This window comes from Macadamia integrifolia, chromosome 11 (assembly GCF_013358625.1).
Source record: "Macadamia integrifolia cultivar HAES 741 chromosome 11, SCU_Mint_v3, whole genome shotgun sequence".
NCBI classification, from domain to species: domain Eukaryota; kingdom Viridiplantae; phylum Streptophyta; class Magnoliopsida; order Proteales; family Proteaceae; genus Macadamia; species Macadamia integrifolia.
The window spans coordinates 7,022,789-7,043,401 of record NC_056567.1 but is presented as its reverse complement, the minus strand read 5'-3'; the positions used below and the strand labels follow the sequence as shown (position 1 = coordinate 7,043,401).

Genomic DNA, 20,613 nt, shown 5'->3' with positions numbered 1-20,613 from the left:
CCCATCACATTTTTTTATGAAATTTCTCTTAATATTCAGAAAGCCTTTTCATCTCTTTTCATAAAGGTATCTCTAATCCTGATAAAAAATTTGCAGCTTCTATGATCTCAGATAACTGCACCCCTATTCTACTCGCCATAATACCAATGGGGTTGGTAGTCTAGTGGTGAAAATGCCCTCAACCCATCACCGTCGAGTCGGCTGGTTGTGGGTTCGAGTCTTGGCATGACCACTATCGCTGATTGGTCCTGCAGAAGCACTGCTTGTCGTACGGTGGCTTATCCTGGGTGTTATGATCACTACCATGGAGCACCATTTTTTTCTACCAAAAAAAATCTACTCAGCCACAATGTTGGACTTTTCTATTAGGGGGAATTACCTAGATCCACTTAGATAAGATAATTTATTACAAGATAAGAAGGACTAAAGTTTATTTTTCATTCATTAGTTTTAAGTTTAAAAATATTTACTTAATTATCTAAGTTAATTATTGTTTATGGAACCAAGAAAAAGTAAAACTAAATTTTCTAAAATAACCCTAACCTTACTTAACGAACATAACGAGATCACAGATCCTACAATACCATACAATACCATTCAAAACCTAATGGAGCCTATAAAAAAAGTCTGTAGATTAAAAAATATAATGGAGATAAACTCGACAACGAACTGTTCAGATAAACAAAGATGCCAACAAGAACTCATAAACCAAATATTAGTAAAAACACAAATCAGTTCAGAAAGAGTATCCTTCTACTAGCGCCTTTGACCTCTTCTTCTTCTTCATTATATAAACTCCACAACGAACCGTTCAGATAAACAAAGATGCCAACAAGAACTCATAAACCAAATATATCAGTTCAGAAAGGGTATCCTTCTACTAGCGCCTTTGACCTCTTCCTTTCCTTCTGCTTCTTCTTCAGATCCTCTTCTCCTGCTTCGTTTCCTTCTTCTTTCTTCTTCAGTTTTGAAAGGGTATCCTCTTCCTTCTTCTCCCTTCTGCTTCGTTTCCTTCTTTTTTGTTTCTGTGAAAGAGATATGGGGGAGACACGGCTTTGGGAATTGGGCACGAGTTCCAAAAAAAAAGTGGTGGTTTAAGTTCATTAGTGGTTGGTGCAGCAGTTTTAGGTTTTAATTTTTCATGTTATAACAACCGTTGGATCTTGTCTAGGACAGGTGTTGCTGGATTAAGTAAAACTGGTAGAGAATTGGGGAGGTAGAAAATGGAGATGAGCCAAATCCAAGAAGAAGGGCTGATGTGATTCCACCTAAGTAGTTATGCACGTTAAGTAAGAGTAGGGTTATTTATTCTTTTCTTCTTAGGGTGTTTGTATTTTTTGAGTGGTGTTCCCAGGTGATGTGTCAAGAGCATTCCTTCTCTAGTTTAGGAGCTTCATTCCTTCTTTAGTTTTGAGTGGTGTTCCCAGGTGATTGTGTATGAATGTAAATATTTTTTTTTTCATGTTCCACCCTATTATGTTGGTTATGAGTTAATTTTTGTTCACTTTAGGGTCGAAGAAAGAATGTTGGTGGTGAAGAACTTGGTTTCTTTTACTAAGCAGAGTTTTCCATAAGGGTGGACTTTGAGTGTTTTTTTGCTTAGTTCTAAGGAGATATTTTTGTTGCATTTTGGACTATGGCACTTAGAACAATTATTATGTTTATTTTAGACTATTGCATTTTTGTTGCCTTTTGATTTGCATGGGCCATTTGCTTTTCATCTTTGTATTTCTATTGAGCATGGAATAACTTTATGCTAATTGATATATCCCACTCATCAACTAATATGAAAGAGGGAATTTCAAAAGCCTCCCCCTCCCACTTTCCCCCACCACTTTAAGCTTCTCAGTGTAGAATGTTTACTCTTCCAATAGTTTCGCCTTTTCTCATTCTAAATTGATTACCATGTGGCCTTCTTTTAGGAAAACTCAATTATTTTCCTTTCCCAACAGTTGTAGTGTTTAATCCAAGATTGGTTACCCAGATTCAATACATTCTGAAGGTTTTTTCACATCCAAACGTTCACTTTCATCTCTTTTAGTTTGGCCCTTATTTATATAGGTTCTAATGCTAATTGCGTTATGTATTAAGATGCATATAAATATGTGTACTTGTGGGCGAGGATTATCCACGTAGTTCTTGTATTATTATTTTTTCCTCTTTCATTTAATACAAATCTGATGTTTTAACCAGGGGATCTATGTTCGTTATTTGTTCATCATAATTGAGCATAGTAAAACTTGTGCTCGCTTCACTTGTCGATCTCATCAACATGGAGCGGGATAGACGATTCATTGTTTGAGAAATCTTAAACTTGGGCTAACCTCCTAGATCTAGTCATTTGAAGGGGTATTTCCAACTTAAGTTGGGCACAAACGTGGTCTTACACTCTTTTGCCACTCCTCCCAACAGTCCAAAGGTCTATACTCCGTCAAAAACTAAAAATAAAATGATTACACAAAAGAAAAGATATCTACAAAACAAGATATGCATTAAAAATTTAAATATGGGTCTTTAGCTCAATTGGTAGAGTACTTGTGGTGTGAAAAATGGTTTCCTAACTCAAGAGGTTGGTGGTTCGAATCCACCAAGTCCCTTATCTGTATTTTCATTTTAACCTTGGTGATAGTGTCATGTGAATATATGTATTTTTAAACTGGAAAAACTTAACAATTTTTAAATAAATTCTATAGGAGGGAAGTGGTTATGATTTTTGTGATTTTTCCACGATATTAACTAATGAGTTAGATAACCGTTGTCTTCTTTACAGATATGGGGTTTTATGTTCCTCTAACTCTCTCTCTACTTTTATCATACTCTCTATTTTTCTTCCATTTTCAAAACACCTTTTTCTCCGTTAATACTCTCATAGTAAGGGAAAATGTTTTTCTTCTTTTACAATATTTAACAAATTTTTTGATTTGTAAAAATTTATGTTCCTTTTTTTCTACTTTCTTTGAACCAAACTCTATAATTAGATATTTTAAATCCATTTTTTTTTTCTTTCCAATTTAGACTAAAATAGATTGAGCTTTACAAAAATTTGGATCATTTAATTTTACAAAGATCATTTTTAGAATGCATTTAGATTGTTGTAGATATTTAATTTCTCTGCGACCTGACAATGTTCACATGTGTATTTGCACGTTTCAGTTTTACGATATATATATATATATATATATATAATTAGGGTTTTGGTAGAAAAAAATTTGGAAAAATTTATTATAATCCCGTTGTCTGATTTTGATGATCCAGATATTGTTGAAAAGGTTTTTGCATATAATTTTATCCAATAGTAGTGGTATCAGATGTGTATTATATAGTTAGATAAGTTAAAAATTCATTCATTTTTTTTTGTTAGGGGGGATCAGTAAGTCAAATATTATGTGGAAATAATGGGCGAAATATGCATATTTGCACCTTGGCGAAAGTTTTGGCTAATTTGGCAACTACTCCAGGTTAGTATATTTATTTTTTAGTATACACCCACTTCGGTGTAATGTTAGTCTTATTTGCGAGGTTCATTTAGGGATGGCTAAATTTTAGTCTCTACAACATCAATTTTGATCTCTTATTTATAATTATGTACACGTAAATGGATACATTAAAGAACATTTTGTAAATATTCTACCACTAGAGGATGATCCTATTCCCATGTGACTCAACAGTATGTGTTTCACTTAAAATAATATAAATAATGTTTTGAGCTTAATGATGTGATAATTTGTTCATCTTTTGATCATCGCCTGAGAATGTGACTATATTCTTACCACAAGTTTAACTCATAATAAGATCTATTATGACGCAATTCATCAAACACATGTTTAATGATTTTTCAAGAAATAAAATCTTTAATGCACTTCAACGTTTGTCTCTACATTAGACACCCAAACCTATTATGTAGAACCGATCTACCGTGGACTCTGTGTGGTAAGCTTATTATGGGCAACACGCCTAGATCTGATGTAGATCTCACTAGTACCTTGCTGTCATTATTAAGATTAGAATCTTGATGGGCAGACTCAATCTGAGGGCATTAAGGTTGTGCTTTCGAGATTTTAACTCCAAATTGCATATTAGAATATGTACTTACTGAGAGCTCTCCTTTTGGGACAAAATCCAAGCCTCTATGAGGTATTTAGTTGAATACCTTCACTCCTTTACATGCCTTAAATAAGTCTCAACATCAATCTCACGAATCAGCCTTGAGTTTACATTGGACTTAATGCCTTGGTCAAAACCCAGGCCTTCACATCATGCCTCTTTTCATAGTTATGGCCCTTTGGCCTTACTGCATGACTTGAGCTACACCATCTGGTGCCTTGTATGGCCTATGACCACGTATGCATAGCCTAGCTACCTTTGTTGGGAGCTATGTATACCACTGTGATGCTGTGATGGCTCCTTCTGCCTTGTGTCGCGTCTAGGTCGAAACCTATGCAAGTGATATATATGCTTGTTTGACACCCAATTGGGTTGTCATGAGATCATCAACTCATCCACATGGGTTTTCACCTCGTGCTACCTGCTGATGCATCAAGTCACCTCATCATCAAATATATTGCATGACACCATCCATTTACTATACAAAACATCAATATCATGACGTCAAATTTATGTGCATCATCATCATCATTCTTATGCAGCCTCATTACCATGTCATTATGTAACCTCATCACTATGTATTATGACTATTGCATACCATATAATTACCCATCAAATTATATGCACATACATGATCTTCACATTATGCTCTATAACCAGGCATGATATGCATCATCATAAATCAAACATTATTATGTCATATATACATTAACATACATCACATCACTATGCCATTATCATATATATTACCATCATACAAGTATCTTACCATTAGCATGTATGCTCGAAATTATCTCTGACATACATGACATCCATATATGAATTGCATTCCTTTGAGGTATGTTGTCGAACACATGTCCTCAAATAGTGATGTACAATATCGATTGTATCTGTTAAAGTTTCCATCTTAAAACCAGTTGGCTTGAAGTAGGGTGACCTCTTGTGGCTTTTATACATGTTCGTCGAGTCACCCACATCCGATGTGGGACTATCTCAATACTGCCCCTTACGTGCAGACCTCTTATGGCTCTGTCTTCGTGGATTGAGCAAGGAACCCATCATCGACGGAGGCCCAATGTACCTGTTCTGATACCATGTTAAAGCTTCGATCTTAAAATTAATTGGCTTGAAGTGGGGTGGCCTCTTATGGCTCTTATACATGATCTTCGAGTCACCCACATCCGATGTGGGACTATCTCAATAGTATCTGCCTCATCGAGAATCAGATTGATAAGATTCTAGTTGCATCAAAAATAGAACTTGAAGCTCTACACATCTACAGTACATTCCAGTTTCTAAAATCTATCATTTTGGTAATACCCAAATTGACTTTAAAGTTGACATATATGCACAAACTTTGTCATACTTATCCAACACTTTCAAATGCTTTTCAATTATTGTCAGATGTCACGACACATTGTCAACTAACCATAGAAACCTCAGAAACACTATCATGCTGACCTTTGCTACCCTATCATTGCTTGCTTTACCCTATATATGTGTAACATAACTTGCATTGCCACCACATCATAGATGCTTCCAACTTAACTGGAAGCCCTTTGATAACACTATCATATATTTGTACTTTCCTTTATGTTGCTATCGATTTGTACACATCAGTGCCATTGCCACATGAGGTAACATCCTTCCTTTCTATTTTCATCATAATTTTGTTTATCGAGTGGGTTTATCATTTACACATTGCTTAGACTTTACTTAGACAAGTGTGTAGGATTCCCTCATCCTCATGAGATTGTATAGGTCACTATCTATTTGTAAAAGAGATTGCTTTGTACAAAACCTCTTATCCATAAAAAATTGTATAAAGGTGATTCCTCTTCACCTATTGAAAGGGAAAAACTAGTAGAATGCATCTTAAAGGGGATCTTGAGGGGAATGGAATAAACTTAGTTGAGTTGAACCATTATTAATCCTTTCGTACTTGTCTGATTGTGTACTCAATCTATATTTTGCATCTTTTACAATAAAAAAAAATAGGACTTAAAATCAAAAAATTTTAACTCTAGTAGGGATAACCTACCTAATCACTCCCTCTAGGTTATCCAACAATATGGAGTTCTTTTATAAAAGGTTTTAGAGTGGTATGACATCTGTTGTGTACCTTTTTGGAGCTAAGTAGCTGGTGGAAAAAATAAGAGTAGTTCTGCATCTATGTCAGGATTAATTTTGATCCCCTATTTTATTTGGTTAGAGAAAAAAAAAAAAATAAATAAAAAAAATTGAAGGGAGGATGTGAAAGTGAAATCTAGTTTGGAAGATATTTTACATGAAATAATTTCTATTACTCCAAAATTTAAAGGTCGAGCCACCGCTTTGGCAAATCTTATGTACATGAGAATGTTAGAGATTACATTTATGCCTAAAGGTCCGAACAAGATTATGGAGGTACTCTAGTGTTGCCTAGTGGCTGGTTTGTTGTAACTAAATTGTGATGGGCCTTTGTTGGGAAATCCGAAAAGATCAAGTGCTGGAGGGGTTTTTAGAGATTCTCAAGATAATGTCATATTTTCATTCAAGAAATGGTTGGGCACTCAAAGCAAGTTTGAGGTTGGACGGTGGAGTTTGATATATGAAATGGGGATAAATGTTCGAAAACTATTGATCGAATGTGATTCTGCTGCGGGGACTCAACTCGTTTGGAAAGGGATGGTTCCCTGGTGGGTGCAGTAAGTGTGGCACTCCATATGCCCATTTCTTAATTCCCTAGAATGGAAGATAACTCACTGTTATAGAAGAACTAACCTAATTATGGATTTCATGTTAAATCTACGGCAAAGTTGGGGATTTTGTCTTGTATGATTACTTTCATGGGTATTACTCTCGATGAGCATTATATTGATGCTCAAGATTGTCCAAGATTGAAGTTTTTAAATTAATCTTCTGTTTGCTGCTATATAGTTTCCCTGATGATGGCAATGCACAAGGTACGAGGGGCTAGTCTGGTTTTTTTGTGTTTGAAAATCTGGCTTTGTCTAGTTGATGTCTGTATTTTTTAATTTTTTTTTATTTTTAATATAAATTAGAGAGAGAGAGAGAGAGAGAGAGAGAGAGAGAGAGAGAGAGAGAGAGAGAGAGAGAGAGAGAGAGAGAGAGAGAGAGAGAGAGAGAGAGAGAGAGAGAGAGAGGGGCTAGTCTCCGGTTTTTTGTGTTTGAGTATCTAGCTAATTTTTTTCCTTTTTTAAATTTGAATATTATTTGGGACCCAGGCAAGCCCTTAAAAATTAAAATTTTTTTTGATGAAAAAAAATCCAAATTAAAATTAACCAAAAGAGTTTGACAAGTTATCATAATCAACATCAGAAAAGAACCTACCCCAACTAGCCCAAACAACTAGTTGCCTGCAACCCTTCTTGACTTCTTCAATCTCTGTTCTCTCTCCTAGCACTGATATCACTCTCTCTCAGTTGCCTCGAATTAGAGAGAGATTTCGAACATCAACGAAGGCCCCTGTTGGTTCTCGTGCGCATACTGGTTCGATCACCTTAAGGTATGAAACCTAAAACGTACTTTCCTCTTCTCTTCTCTCTTCACTCTTTTTTAAACCCTAAATATTTTCATCTTCACTCTCTAACCAGAAGCTTCGTACACGCTCTCCCTCTTCATTGGTTATCTCGAATTACTGAGTGATTTCGAGCATCAACGAAGTCCCTGCAACTGATCTCGCACACTTACTGGATTGATGACCCTAAGGTATGAACTACTTTGGCTTTCCTTGTTAATGACCTTTTTTTTTTTTCGTGTAGCAGAGGAACCTCAATGGGATCATATTACTTCCCTCACTGGTAGTTTGTGAATGACAGTAAAGTAGTTAAAGTTCTTGAATGATTATAATTCTCAGCATTTTCTCACCAGTGACTCCACACTGGTCTTGTTTTTTTCCCTGCAATTATTTTGTATAAATTTGATGCATGGATACTGCATTGACTGTATATCAAATGTTGCATTGTACTTCTTCTCTTATGGATATTTGACTATTTGGTTCAAGGCTTAGAATCCTGTATTGAAAATTGGCATATCTGCTTGGCTGTTCTAGTCTGCATTTTAAAATCTTGACAGTTTCAGAGCCCATTAGATAAGGCTGGATAGATGCCATATTGCTACTCATCTTTCTCCTTTTGTTTATCTTGACATTAAATTGATGAGAGAGCCCATTAGATAAGGCATCCATCTTCTTTTCCACTTCATCTATTGTCTATGTCGGTTTTGCTCTACGAGCTGGCTACATAGGTATTAAGAGCAGATCTATTAGGACCTCTTAAAAAAGAATATCAGAGATATCTCATTCCAATAGAATACCTATTGTCTATTCACACTCTAAATATTAAGTTTAGGACTCTTAATGAATACATCCTTTGCTTATGCAATTCTAGTAACTATGCAATGACAAACTTTGCAACTTCATTCAGAATATGTATGGAATCATTGGGATGAGTTTACTAGTTAATGAGCTTTCAATGCAGGGATAAGATTCATCTTTGTGTAGAACTGACAGTAAGCTTTATGATGTAAGAATATAACATTTTTTTAGTGTAGACTGTATATTTGGTTATTTGTTTCAGGGTTATTGACAGGATATATTCATTTCGATTCTTCTCTTATGGATATTGGATTTTACAGAGAAATGGATGCACAACAACGGATGTGTAGCTGTGGAGAGGTGATGGTCATCCAAACTTCTCAAACGGCGAGGAATCCTAGACGAAGATTTTACAGATGTCCGGTAGGCGAAAAACATCCGGGATGTTTTATTTGGTTGGACCCAATATCGAGGAATTATACTGAGACTGTAGACACAAGAACATGTTATTCAACAGAAAGTGTTAATAGGAACACATAGGTCATCTAGGCTATTCGTCAACCCTCCTATAGTCCACAAGTGCAGAAACAAATACTAGTGGACCAGTTGTTGCTCAACCATTATTATGGTTTAACCATCTTCCTATGTATTTGGGTGTTAATTCTCTCGTGCTATGTCTTTTATGTAATGTCCTTGTAAATAGTACTAAAGTCTATTTCATATTATGTATGGAGTAAATACAAGATCAAGACTTTATGTAAGACTTCATAATTTTTTTTTTCCTTTTCGGATGATTATTAACTTTTGTTTGTTAATGAAAAGTTCAGGAAGAGGATTGGGAATTGGAGATTCCTGGGTGTGAATGATAGCTGTTTCAGCAAACAAAGTTCAGGAATAGTCAAGATCAAATAGCTTAAAGTTCAGTAATATTCAAGATCAAACAGCTTTCAGAGATTGAAGGCTGAGTTGAAACATAAACTAATTAATCTTTGAAACTTCATAATCAATGGGTTTATGTTCATCTCCTTGTTAAAATCCTTTAATGTGTGAAGTGGATTTATTTTCCTTGTGCATAAATGGAAGTCTCAATCTCAACACCTCCCTGACATGTCTTCTTTCAAACACTTCCCCTGTTCCTTATCCTTACTTCCCTTGCCCAATTATGCAGGACAAGAAGTCATCCTCTCCATTTGTATATTACATGTACAAAAAAATATTTCTTACAAGAACCACTTGGAACCTAGTTGTATCGGACAGGAAATGTGAATTCCAGCAAAGAAATAAAATTATCTAAAGTGATTTCCCATTCTTGAATCAATCATGTGAATTAGGTAATAAAAACATACAATTCATCTTACAGTGAGAGCTCATAACACAAGAAAAGAATAACTACATTGATGAAAGCAGTATTGCCATGTTGCAACTTGCCATTACAAGATATTAGAAAATATCAGAGGTGTAAAATCGATGTACTTCTATAGGGAGGGAAAAAAGGTTGGCTCAGAGGTGATAACCTTGTGGGAACACTAGGGACTTTTGTTGTTTCCCCACTCAAGGAAGTTCTAGAAGGATGATAACTTGTATGTCTACAATGTCTTGAATCCACATAGTGAGGAAACCGACTTTGACTAAAAAATGTAGATCTCTAATGTATAGAAATGCAAACATCTCTTGCAACATACAAACTGCTAAAAGTAAGTATAAAAGTATAAGAAATCCAGACCAGATAAACAGTAGTGTTAGATGATATACCCTGACACCTGATAAAATGAGGTAACAACCTAGTTCACATAAGAGTTTTGATGGATTCGAACCATCGTCGCATGGGTGCAAACCCAGGTGCTCTGCCTTTTTGAGCTAAAGACTCTTTAGATTCAGTACAGAATTGATAAGATTATACTCAACATTGTTGAACTAATATGACTGAATTTCTTTTCTTTAATCATAAAAACACAAGGATGATCCTTCAGGTACATTTGAATTCGGAAATGTAAGTAAATCTATGATTAATAAACTTGCACAATGAAGATTCCAAAACATTCATATAGAGATTGCAGTTATACCCTGACAAATTAGGCAGTATATCAGTTACTTAGTATATAGGGAAAACCAACCATTGTGGACTTAATCTACCTCCCCCCTCACCCAAAAAAATAAAAAAAGATTTCACTTGAAGTCTTGAACAGAATCATCACCACAACAACATTGATCAATTTCCTGAACAGCTGATTCCAGTAACATTTTGTATGAAAGAAGCATCTGATCTCCTTGATCTCCTATGATGTCCAAACTAGGGGTATAAATTCAGTGGCATTTAAACAGAGTTGAATATGAGAACACAATTCACCCAAGTCACCATAATAGGACAACAATTTGTCCCTTCAGCTCTTTCATATTAAGCATGTCGTCCCAACACCACATTAAGCATGTCGTCATATACACCACATTCACTAGCAAGCCAACTCAGGACACATTGAACTAATCAATCCTATTGTCAGCATGAAACTCAACTAATCTATCCTAATTTCTATTTTCCTTCTACTTTAAATTTATATTCCTTCTTCTTACTTTCTTTCCATGTCTACAATTTCATTCCCCACTTTCAATTTTGTAATCCATCCACTTTAAATCTAGAAACTTAGTAGCTCGTTGTCACTTCATTTCTTAATACTTAATAATGAAATTTTGTAATCCATCCACTTTAAATCTAGAAACTTAGTAGCTCGTTGTCACTTCCAATTTTTTTAACCCTTTCTATATATCTAAAAGGCCTTGTGACCTGAGTTGCAACCATATGTAATCACCCTTGGCTAGGTTGCTGATATTATTCTACTTGAGAGTTCTTTAACTCCTTAATATCTTCCAATACAACTGGGAGTCCATCCACTTCTAAATTTGGCAACCCTTTCTATACATCTAAAAGGCCTTGTGACCTAAGTTGCAAACATATCTGATCACTCTTGACCAGGTTAATGACATTGTTCTTCTACTTGAGGCTCCACTTTTTGACTTGCTCTTCTAGTTCTTGTAGGCTATTGATTCTTAGCTTTGAGTAATTAGAGAGCCATTATCTATGCCTTTCCTTTGATACATATGCACTGTACTAGAGTTATCTCAGTGGAGTTGCAAAAATTGATGGGACTCTTTGCAAGCTTATTTACTAGAGAGTCTGGTGTCTTCAATTTTGTCACCATCCACCTAGAAACTTAGTAGCTCGTTGTCACTTCATTTCTTAATACTTAATACAATGAATATGAAATTTGGATGTTAGGTTTGTTGGGAGTTTGTCCCACACCAGCTACCAATTAGACTACAAACCCCCTTATACAACTGGGAGTCCATCCACCTACCAGTTCAAACATGAAAACAAGGTATCAGAGTTGGGTTTCACTGTATCCAATTTAACATATGCAGGGGAGTATTGGGAGTTTAGTCTCACACCGGCTACTATTGGCCTACAAGCCCTCTTATACACCTCAGACAGTCCCTCCACCTACCCAAAAGGCTCCACTTTTTGACTTGGGATATGTTGGTCCCACTGCCAGAGCACATCCAATGTGAAGCTTACCTGTACTCATGTGCAATACGTGGGAGGTTTGAGTTTGGGATTGCCCCTTATAATCCAAACTTGAATTGCCCCTTAGGTCCCTACAAAACCAAACTCAGCAACTTATCCCAACTTATGCTAAAAAATTCACAAAGATAAGAGGTTGACTGACGTTTAACAGATCATCTTAGTTTTCAGGTAGGCCAAGGGCAGCAATCTGTCCCGGTGATAAATATCAAGAAGCAAATGAGACAGAACTAGGGATACAAGCTACGGGGCTTTCAGACAATATGATGGAGGTTGATAACAATGAGATAGAACTAGGGTATACAAGCTACGGGGGCTTTCAGACAATATGATGGATGTTGATGTTAAATTCTAAGAACAGTCCAACAAGGCAACAATACGTGAGTTATGACCCTTCCAGGTTATAGAGTGCTCTAGATACCACTTACCTGGAATCACAACTGGCATCAAAGATACTATGAGTGATTAGTTTAGGAACTCATAGTAGCTGAAGCATGTTTTTGGTTTTCATCATTATTACCCTTCAGATGGATGCATGGTGTAAAAAAATAAAAATAAATAAAATTCCCTAATCATAGTTCAAAACTAAAATAAAAGTGAAATCAAATTCTTATCACCTACTGTATCCGACTCAATCTAAATTTCCAATACAAAGTGCAACTTATAAGAATAACCAAGTAAATAGATAAACACCTTCACATCCTACTGGACTAAAAGCTAAATTTGGAGCCAGTTCATCTCCAACTGGGCTCCCAAACGGGTTCATGCCGGTTGGAGAAGTAATACTGCATCAATGTCCCATCAGAGAATTCTAACCAAGGCACATGTTACATAATAGTAGTCCATTTTTGGCATGTAAGTCCATGTACGAAGCATTTGGTGATGGACCCCCATCTTCTATGTACTTAAACTTGATCATCATAGGGTGTTACATACATCTTCAAACATTAGATGCCCATGAAAAATGAACCGCCCAAGGGTTGGACAGAACATAGAATCTAGTTATAAAGCCAAGAAACTTACGTGAAGCAAGCAGTCAACCAATCATCCTTTTTTTGAATTGCAGTCCAAAGATCAATAGCCTTCAAATCCATTTCCCTACAAATCTCTAAACAAGCTTCTGAGTACCTTCGGCAAGCTTCATTTGTTCGATCCAAATGGCTAAATATACCACTGTAACTGGTTTTAGATCAAACCCAAATGTAAGGACTTAAAATAATGCTCCAGGAAGACTATGAAACAAGAAATGAAATATAGGCATCAAAGCACCTTGAAGCTCTTTCGCTGATAATCTTCTCATTGACAGGAGGACAAGAAAGAAAAATAATGCGTGTGTTCTCTGAAAGGCTCTGGTTATCAAATAAATTTTGAGTTAGAAATGTAACAACAAATTAACAACCATATTCAGGTAGGAGAGCGATACCCTTCAGATCATAGCATAGTTGTCATGGCGCCTAGGTGAACCAAGGCAGTCAAGGGGGGCAAAAGTTAAGGTGACACCAGCAAGGCGCCAAGGTGACCAAGGCACCAACCCAGACAAAGCCACCTGGCAGCCTAGGCGACGCCTTGACAACTATACTTCAGATCTACCTTATGGTCTGTACAGCATCAAAATGCTCCAAGTTCATACAAAATCGGAATAATTGATTGTAACCATCCTTGGGTGTACAGGTGGAGAAAAGAACAGTGGTGCAGAGCAGAAGCCCATGCATTTAGTAGGCTAATTTCCCAATGAGTTAATTTTTGATGTAGTATAATACAAGAACGGCAGAACTTCCCTGTCACTAAGCCCCTGGTTGATTTTCCATAGCACTGCTTTGTGAGTCATTCAAACTTGAACGAGTAACAACAGGTTATATTGTTATTATGCAAAAGCAAACCTTGAGATGAATTGCAATCCTTCTCATGTTTTCAGTATATTCTGGGAGTGGTACATGGGGTCCCAAGCCAGATGAGTGAGGCCCCATTGAATCATTGCCCCCAAAGTAAACTATCACCAATGAAGGTTGTATAGCAGCATCCTAGAACAAAGACAACAACAACAACGCATCATGAATTAAATACAAAACTGAAAGCCTGAACCAGAAAGCCAGGTCCATTATGGTTCAGAATCAAGACAAAAGGAAGAAACTAGTTTCATTTTGCACAACCATACAGATGAGATTAAATAGAAGTCCTCATGAAAAAAGAACAGATTTTGTAAATTATGGACTGTAAATAAATTTTCTATTTCAGTAGAAAAGAAAATTGGCAAACTATGCCATGTGTATTGAACTGGTGATAAGCATACAAAGGCAATGTTTGACTTCTCATTTTTCCTTTTGAGACCCATAATGGACTATAACTCAAATAATGGGTTGATTGGCATGATTTTTCTTTCAAAAAATTGAAAATGTAAAAGCAGCTGATATCAGTAATGGGTTTAGAACAATTATTTCTTTCTCAAAACACACATTTGAGAAGGGGATAAAAAGAATCAAATGCACAGGTGTTGATTTTGAATTGAGGGTGAAACCCAAGCATCTTTAGAGTGTGAGATTCCCGACTGTTGAGTTTATTTTTATGTACCAGGGGTACTTTGGGGACTGGTTTATTTACTTATTGTCTTATATTGTATTTTTCCCTTTTTTCCTTTTACCTCCCTGGGAGGTGTATGTAATTCCCATCATGTTAGCAAGGCAACATAGGGGAGAGTATCTCTCATATGGTTGCAATTTCTCTTCTCTCTTCTTCACTTTCCTCCTTCTATACTTCTCTTCTCCTCCTCTCAGCTCTTACCTTCTTCTCTCTTCTCTTGGATCAACCATTGCATCATTTCCAACTTGGTATCAGAGCAGGAAAGGTTTGAGAGTTTACCAAAAATAAGGAAAAAAGAATACTTTTAGCTCATAAACACTAATGCAAAACATAAGTTTTACCAAATGGGGTCTATGTCCCATATCTCCTTTCTTAAGTATGACTGAGATTTCTTGACAGCAATATGTCATCATTGTTGGTGGAAAGGAGCAGTGTGACCTAGTAGTCACAGTTCGAGTCTAGAAACAATTGTCTCTCCGTGAAGTGGGGGTAAGGCTGCGTACATTATGACCCTCACCAGACCCTGCAGTGGCGGGAGCCTCGTGTACTGGGTATGCCCTTTATAGTGCCTCGAGGAGTACAAAATCCATTTCAGATAAAAACCAGTCTGACAGTATCAAATGTATTTTTCCTTCTATAAAACAAAAATGAGAAAATCGGGAATGAGGAATTAAAGCTATGCCAAAATGCCATGAATATTCTCTACACTTTCCACGGTTTCAAGCAAACCACAAGAGACATATGGTGCAGAGATGTCCCACTCATTACATGCAAACCCAAAGCCCCATGTTTGGCTGGGTTCATTAGGATGATCAAGCCTGCAAAGTCTGATTTGATTCCGACGACCAGATTTCAAGATATAGATAATCCTACTGCAAGTAGGAAATCTCAGACTTGCAGAATAGATGGAAGATTTGTAAAGGCTTAACGCTTTAATCAGTGATTAAAAAAGCAAACTGCAACCAGTAACAGTAGAGAAAATCAGAATACTTGAAGCTAACATAATTTGACTACAACTAGGGAAACTAGAATTCGAGTAGAAGAATAGCGTTTAAAAACATACACTTGAAAATAAGAATAAGGATGCAACTTGTATTCAGAATATGGCAGAGTAAAACCAATAATCAGTTTAGCAACCAGAATTTTTAACTATGAAAATCTCAAAGTGAAATACTGATAAAATAGTAAAACCGAGGTAGTATGGTAAGAGTTCTGACCTTAAGTGGGTTTAATGATAGAGAAGAGATAGAAAGAAGGATGGAAGATACCAGGTTAGGAATCCACCTAAAAGTCATGCTTGAAACAGTCAAAACAGACTAGTATTTGACACTCTTATCCAAACTAGGACTCCAAAAACAAAACTCAGACTTGCAATATAACCAGGACTTAAATTCCTAACAGTTCTAGGACTTGACTGAATAAAGAAAATATAAATAAAACAGGACTGGACTTATGAATTCCTAATCCAACCTGACTCAGGACAACTAATCACAAACAAAATAGGGAAAAAATAAAATAAAATAAAATAAACAGAACTCCTTCACATAATAAGAATAGGAATCCTAGGGATCCTAGGGAAACTAGGATTCCTAGAAAGACTAGAATTTTTGGAAATTTTCTTTCTTGTTTCTGCATCAGAAGAAGCTTGATTTGCTAAACTTAGAAGGTTAATATTTGTTACATTCTTAAAATTCATTCAAGTAATACATGAACCTAATTTGTTCAATTCTTAACTCAGTGACCAAAAATCTATATTGTTTTTAGACTGGCAGGTCTAGAGGGTATCTCTGGACTGGGACCCAAGTTTTTGCCACTTGGAAGGGTGATGTGGCAATTTCGAGCTATATATATCTAAGAATTGGTATAGATTGGCCATGCAAAAATTTCAGACTTAGATTTGAGTCATATACCCTCCCATGTATGGTATACCCCTCCCTTGTATGTCCATGCATTCCCTTAGTAGTGTGTGCACCCGTATCCTATATTTTTAAATGCTTTATTTTTCCATTTGGCACACTCCATCCTGATTTAAACTTGACAAGTGAGCAGGGGACCTCAGAATCTATCAATCAGTACACAAAATTTCATCCTGCCATGTGCAAATTTTTTGTCAGTCGGAGATACCTTGTCAACCCGGCAGACGAGAAAGACTTCTCCCAAAAGAAAATAGTAAGTTCAAAATACTACAAGCTTCTTTTGTATTGTGGGACCTAGTCCAGCTGGATTTAAATTTTCAGTCCAGAACTGGGACTGAGACCAGCTGAATAGGACAACTGGGCTGTCCAGCAATGTGCCAAAGGATCTGTGGAATTGTGTTGATTACTGAAAGGTCAAGTTCTTGGGGGAGAAGGATACAGGATATTGCTTGCTGAACAGTCGGCGGTAAGTGTACAGTTAAATGAGATTTTGTCAACACTTGGGAGCTTTTTAGTTGTGTGCTTTAAGTGTTTCTAGGAGTTGGTAACTTGGTCATGGATGGGAAGATGGGCATGGACTTGGATACCCATAAGGATTGGATATGTAGTAATGATTAAAGTATCGGTATTGGTCACCAAATCGGTCAGCTAAATTTAAGATACGTATCGGAAGGTATCGTATCATATTGGAGATATGCTAAGATATGCTAAAGATTAAGGATTAAAGTAACGGTATCAGTCTCCGTGTCGGTTGGCTAAATTTAAGATAAGTATTGGAGGGTATCATCTCGGTATCAGAGATACCTTCAACGTAGTAGTATCATGTTATTTATACACATGGCCTCTGCAATTGAGCTTCGTTTGGCCCACTGCTGGAAAAACCAGCTGTTCTATATAGCTTGACTATGTCTGAGCAGGAGCAACTGTTAAAGTGCATTTAGTGGAACTTTTGCTAAAATAAAAAATAAAGATGCAATTATTAATATCTATTCTAGTAACAACTGAGATGATTAAAACCATAATTTTTAAATTGGACTGAACCAGCAGCCGAATCGGGGAAAACCAAAATTGGACCGCCTGAGCACAGAACTAAAAAGCAGGCTCATTTTCTGGTTTTCCTTTTTTCAATTTTATTATGTTGGGTTTTTTTTTCCCCCTTTATTTTCTTCTTCTTCTTTTATTTATTTATTTTTTATTTTTTTTATAGAACTTCAGTTTGATTGGTGAAAACTACGTTAAACTGGAATAGGATGTTTTGGTTTGACCACCGGTTCAGGTTTAAAAACTCTAGTTTAGAACACAAGGACAAAAATGGTTATCAATAATAAATGTCAACAAGTTTGGTTGCAAGTATACTGGGAATATAATTACTCCAAGTTCTCTTTTAATTCTTTTCGACAAACATGAAGAATATGTAAGGCCCATTTTCACATGTAAAACATGTCCATTAAATAAAATAAAAAAATATTTACTGGACCATTTTGTTCAGAAGAAGTCAATGTCCAGATTAATCTTGCAGCAATAGAAAGACATTCCCAACACATCAACAATGGTATTGATAAATATAAAAGTATGGTTACGTAGAACTTTGAGATAGAGATGAATGTTTGACCCAAAGAATAAAGTACATAGAAGATAAAGATAACATTAGCAAATGAACATACATATATACCTTTGGAAAAACTTGGTCGACAACTTGAAGAGCACGCCTTGAAGTCCAACCACTATATCCTCGCAACAATATGTCTGCCTATACCACATCACAATTCACAAGTAAAAGTGAGTCACTTTAAATGTATACATAGTTGTTGGAAAGAAAATCAAGATGTTTGTGTTTGTTATGCTTCAGTGATGAAGGTATTATACTTTCAGTGGTCGGGGTCATAAGTTCTGCCCTATAACTTTGCTCAAGGAACAGGTTCAAACTGATAGCACAGTTAACGAAATTGTTACCTAATTCATTCTATGGTTTGATCTATATGATTTGTAATTCATTTCCAATGTAATTCTACTGACCAGTTCACAGTTTTTTTTTGTTTGGATAGGTAGCTAACGATGGGCTGTCACAATAAATCTGCTAGAATCAACAGCTTGCAGAGTTAAGGATAGATAAAGTTAAGTCAATGAAGTGCTATGAAAATTTTAGGAGATATCTATAAAGAATAAGAATCGTGGAGCTTACACGTGCTATGTTAAGACAACATGTCATATTAGGATCTACGGAGAAGGAAAATAAAGGAAAAAGGGGTTTAATTTGAGTTAAGACAGATCAATGTTTTATGAAGAAGAAACGTTGACTTGTGGATGAAAAAGATGGGGAGAAAGCATGAGTTTGAGGATAATGTAAAAAATGAAAAAAAAATTGACTGATCAACAAATCAGAAATATTTCATAGAACATTATTCTAGCAATTGAGAAACAAGTCCAAAGAATTAGGCTAACTGAAAGGAGGATGAAGAGGCCAATGGGTTGCAGGACCAGAAAGGCTAGAAGCACGAACTAGGTAAAAATATGAGAGGGTGCACAGAAATGGTTTGTATCAAAGACCAACAACTACACCAGAGAGAGCAATAGAACACAAGTTGAAGGCACTAAAAGGACAGATGGAAGACTAAAAGAACATGGGTCGAGATAATGAGATAAGTCCTGACAGCCAATGATTTAATAGAAGACATGGGGTTAGATAGATTAGAATCATAGGATTTGAGTAGCTGAACCCAAATATTGAAGCAAGGCTTGGTTGAATTGACTAATAGAGACTTTGTGGAAATAGTGAAGTCAAGGAATGGGTGGAAACAGAGAAGAACCCTGTAGGTCAGACAGGAAAAAGATATAGACGACATACATAGATAAGTTTCAATGGCACTATTAATATGATAAAAAATCAGGATGGATCAGACTCTTCTACTAAACCAATTTAACCACCTTTCACAAAGCTTAAAAGAAAGGCAATAACATAGACACTCTGATTTGAGTCGAAGGGTCTAAGACCCCAATTACTCGAGCAGCATTTTAGTTTGTTGTTAGGTCTTCAACTTAATGAGATTTTGTAGTCCCAACCAAATAACCTCCTATTTTGCAAATAGTTGCTTATTTCAGGCCACCTCCAAGACAATAATAACGCAAAAATAGACAATAGAGCAAGCTTATCTTGACACCAAATATAATGGCATGTTAAAATCAAATGATATGTGCAAATATGTCTCCTATGCAGGGAAAACCATGATGTCCCTTCTTAAGATTAGAAGTCAGATTAACAGCACAGGTTGAATGCTTGATTTTCCTTCAATCTGAACATTGCAAGTGCATTAGCTTAGTCCAAAACCAGTGCTCAATGCCAATTCCAGTTCCAGACATTTATACCTTGGGGTAGGGGTTGAATTCTCTTTTATGGGATTGATTATCATGGACCTTTATGATATTTTATTTGTGTATTATTTTACAAATATTATACTCTGCAGTTTTTCTCTACCTATCAATAAAAATTGTGTTGTTCCCATCACAGATAGAAACAGGGGAGGGGTAAGAGGCAAAGGGAAAACCTGCTGATTATGGCCCATCCATTCAAAAATTTGAAGTTGAGAACATCGAAGGTTATTAAAAGGATGACAAAAAGAGACAACCATTGTTCATCAATTAAGCTACACAAGTTCAATATGACACTGATATGAACAACCCAACATGACTAGACCCAATTAGGTGCTCAGTAGATAGAACATCATTTTTCCTTACAGAAATTCAGTCAGTAATCTTCACAAAAGCCATGAAAACCCACATCTCATACAAAAAGTAATCATTCCTAACCTTATCTCAGGAGTTCAGTTCAGAACCTTCAATACCTCACTCCTAGAGATCCCTCCGCCTCCACCATTCAGTGGAGGAAGACGAGAGTTGTTGCCCAGTTGAAAAGAGTTGGTAATTTTCCAAGAAGACAAATGTATTGTGGGAAGTAGTGTGGACTGTGGAACCCACCAAAAACCACAAACCGCAAATCAAAACAAAGCAAAGATTTCTCCAAATCAATCGTCCAACGTCAAAAGCAAGATTAACCAATTATTTGTCTTGAAACAGCAACTCATTCAAAGGAAATAGCTCAAGACCACCCACCCCAACCACCCCCCCAC

At 36.2% G+C, this 20,613-nt stretch overlaps 1 protein-coding gene and 1 long non-coding RNA gene across 3 annotated transcripts in view; both read right to left on the bottom strand.

The window, feature by feature from the left end:
• Window positions 1-608: 608 nt before the first annotated feature.
• Window positions 609-1,078, bottom strand: LOC122093184. The gene is made up of 2 exons (XR_006144379.1): window positions 895-1,078; window positions 609-770 (listed from the first exon to the last, which is right to left on the bottom strand). It is a non-coding gene; the product is annotated as an uncharacterized LOC122093184 (long non-coding RNA).
• Window positions 1,079-12,986: 11,908 nt separating this feature from the next.
• LOC122092851 (GDSL esterase/lipase CPRD49-like) overlaps window positions 12,987-20,613 on the bottom strand; it is a 24,180-nt gene continuing 16,553 nt past the window's right edge. The window contains exons 2-5 of one of the 2 annotated variants that reach the window (XM_042663149.1): window positions 18,162-18,239; window positions 13,877-14,017; window positions 13,266-13,345; window positions 12,987-13,169 (exon numbers count right to left, since the gene is read on the bottom strand). In XM_042663149.1, coding sequence (XP_042519083.1) covers window positions 13,016-13,169; window positions 13,266-13,345; window positions 13,877-14,017; window positions 18,162-18,239 — 453 coding nt within the window. In that variant the 3' untranslated portion in view covers window positions 12,987-13,015. Of the gene's footprint in view, window positions 13,176-13,265; window positions 13,346-13,876; window positions 14,018-18,161; window positions 18,240-20,613 lie in introns of both variants that reach the window. The other variant, XM_042663148.1, reaches the window with a different exon arrangement.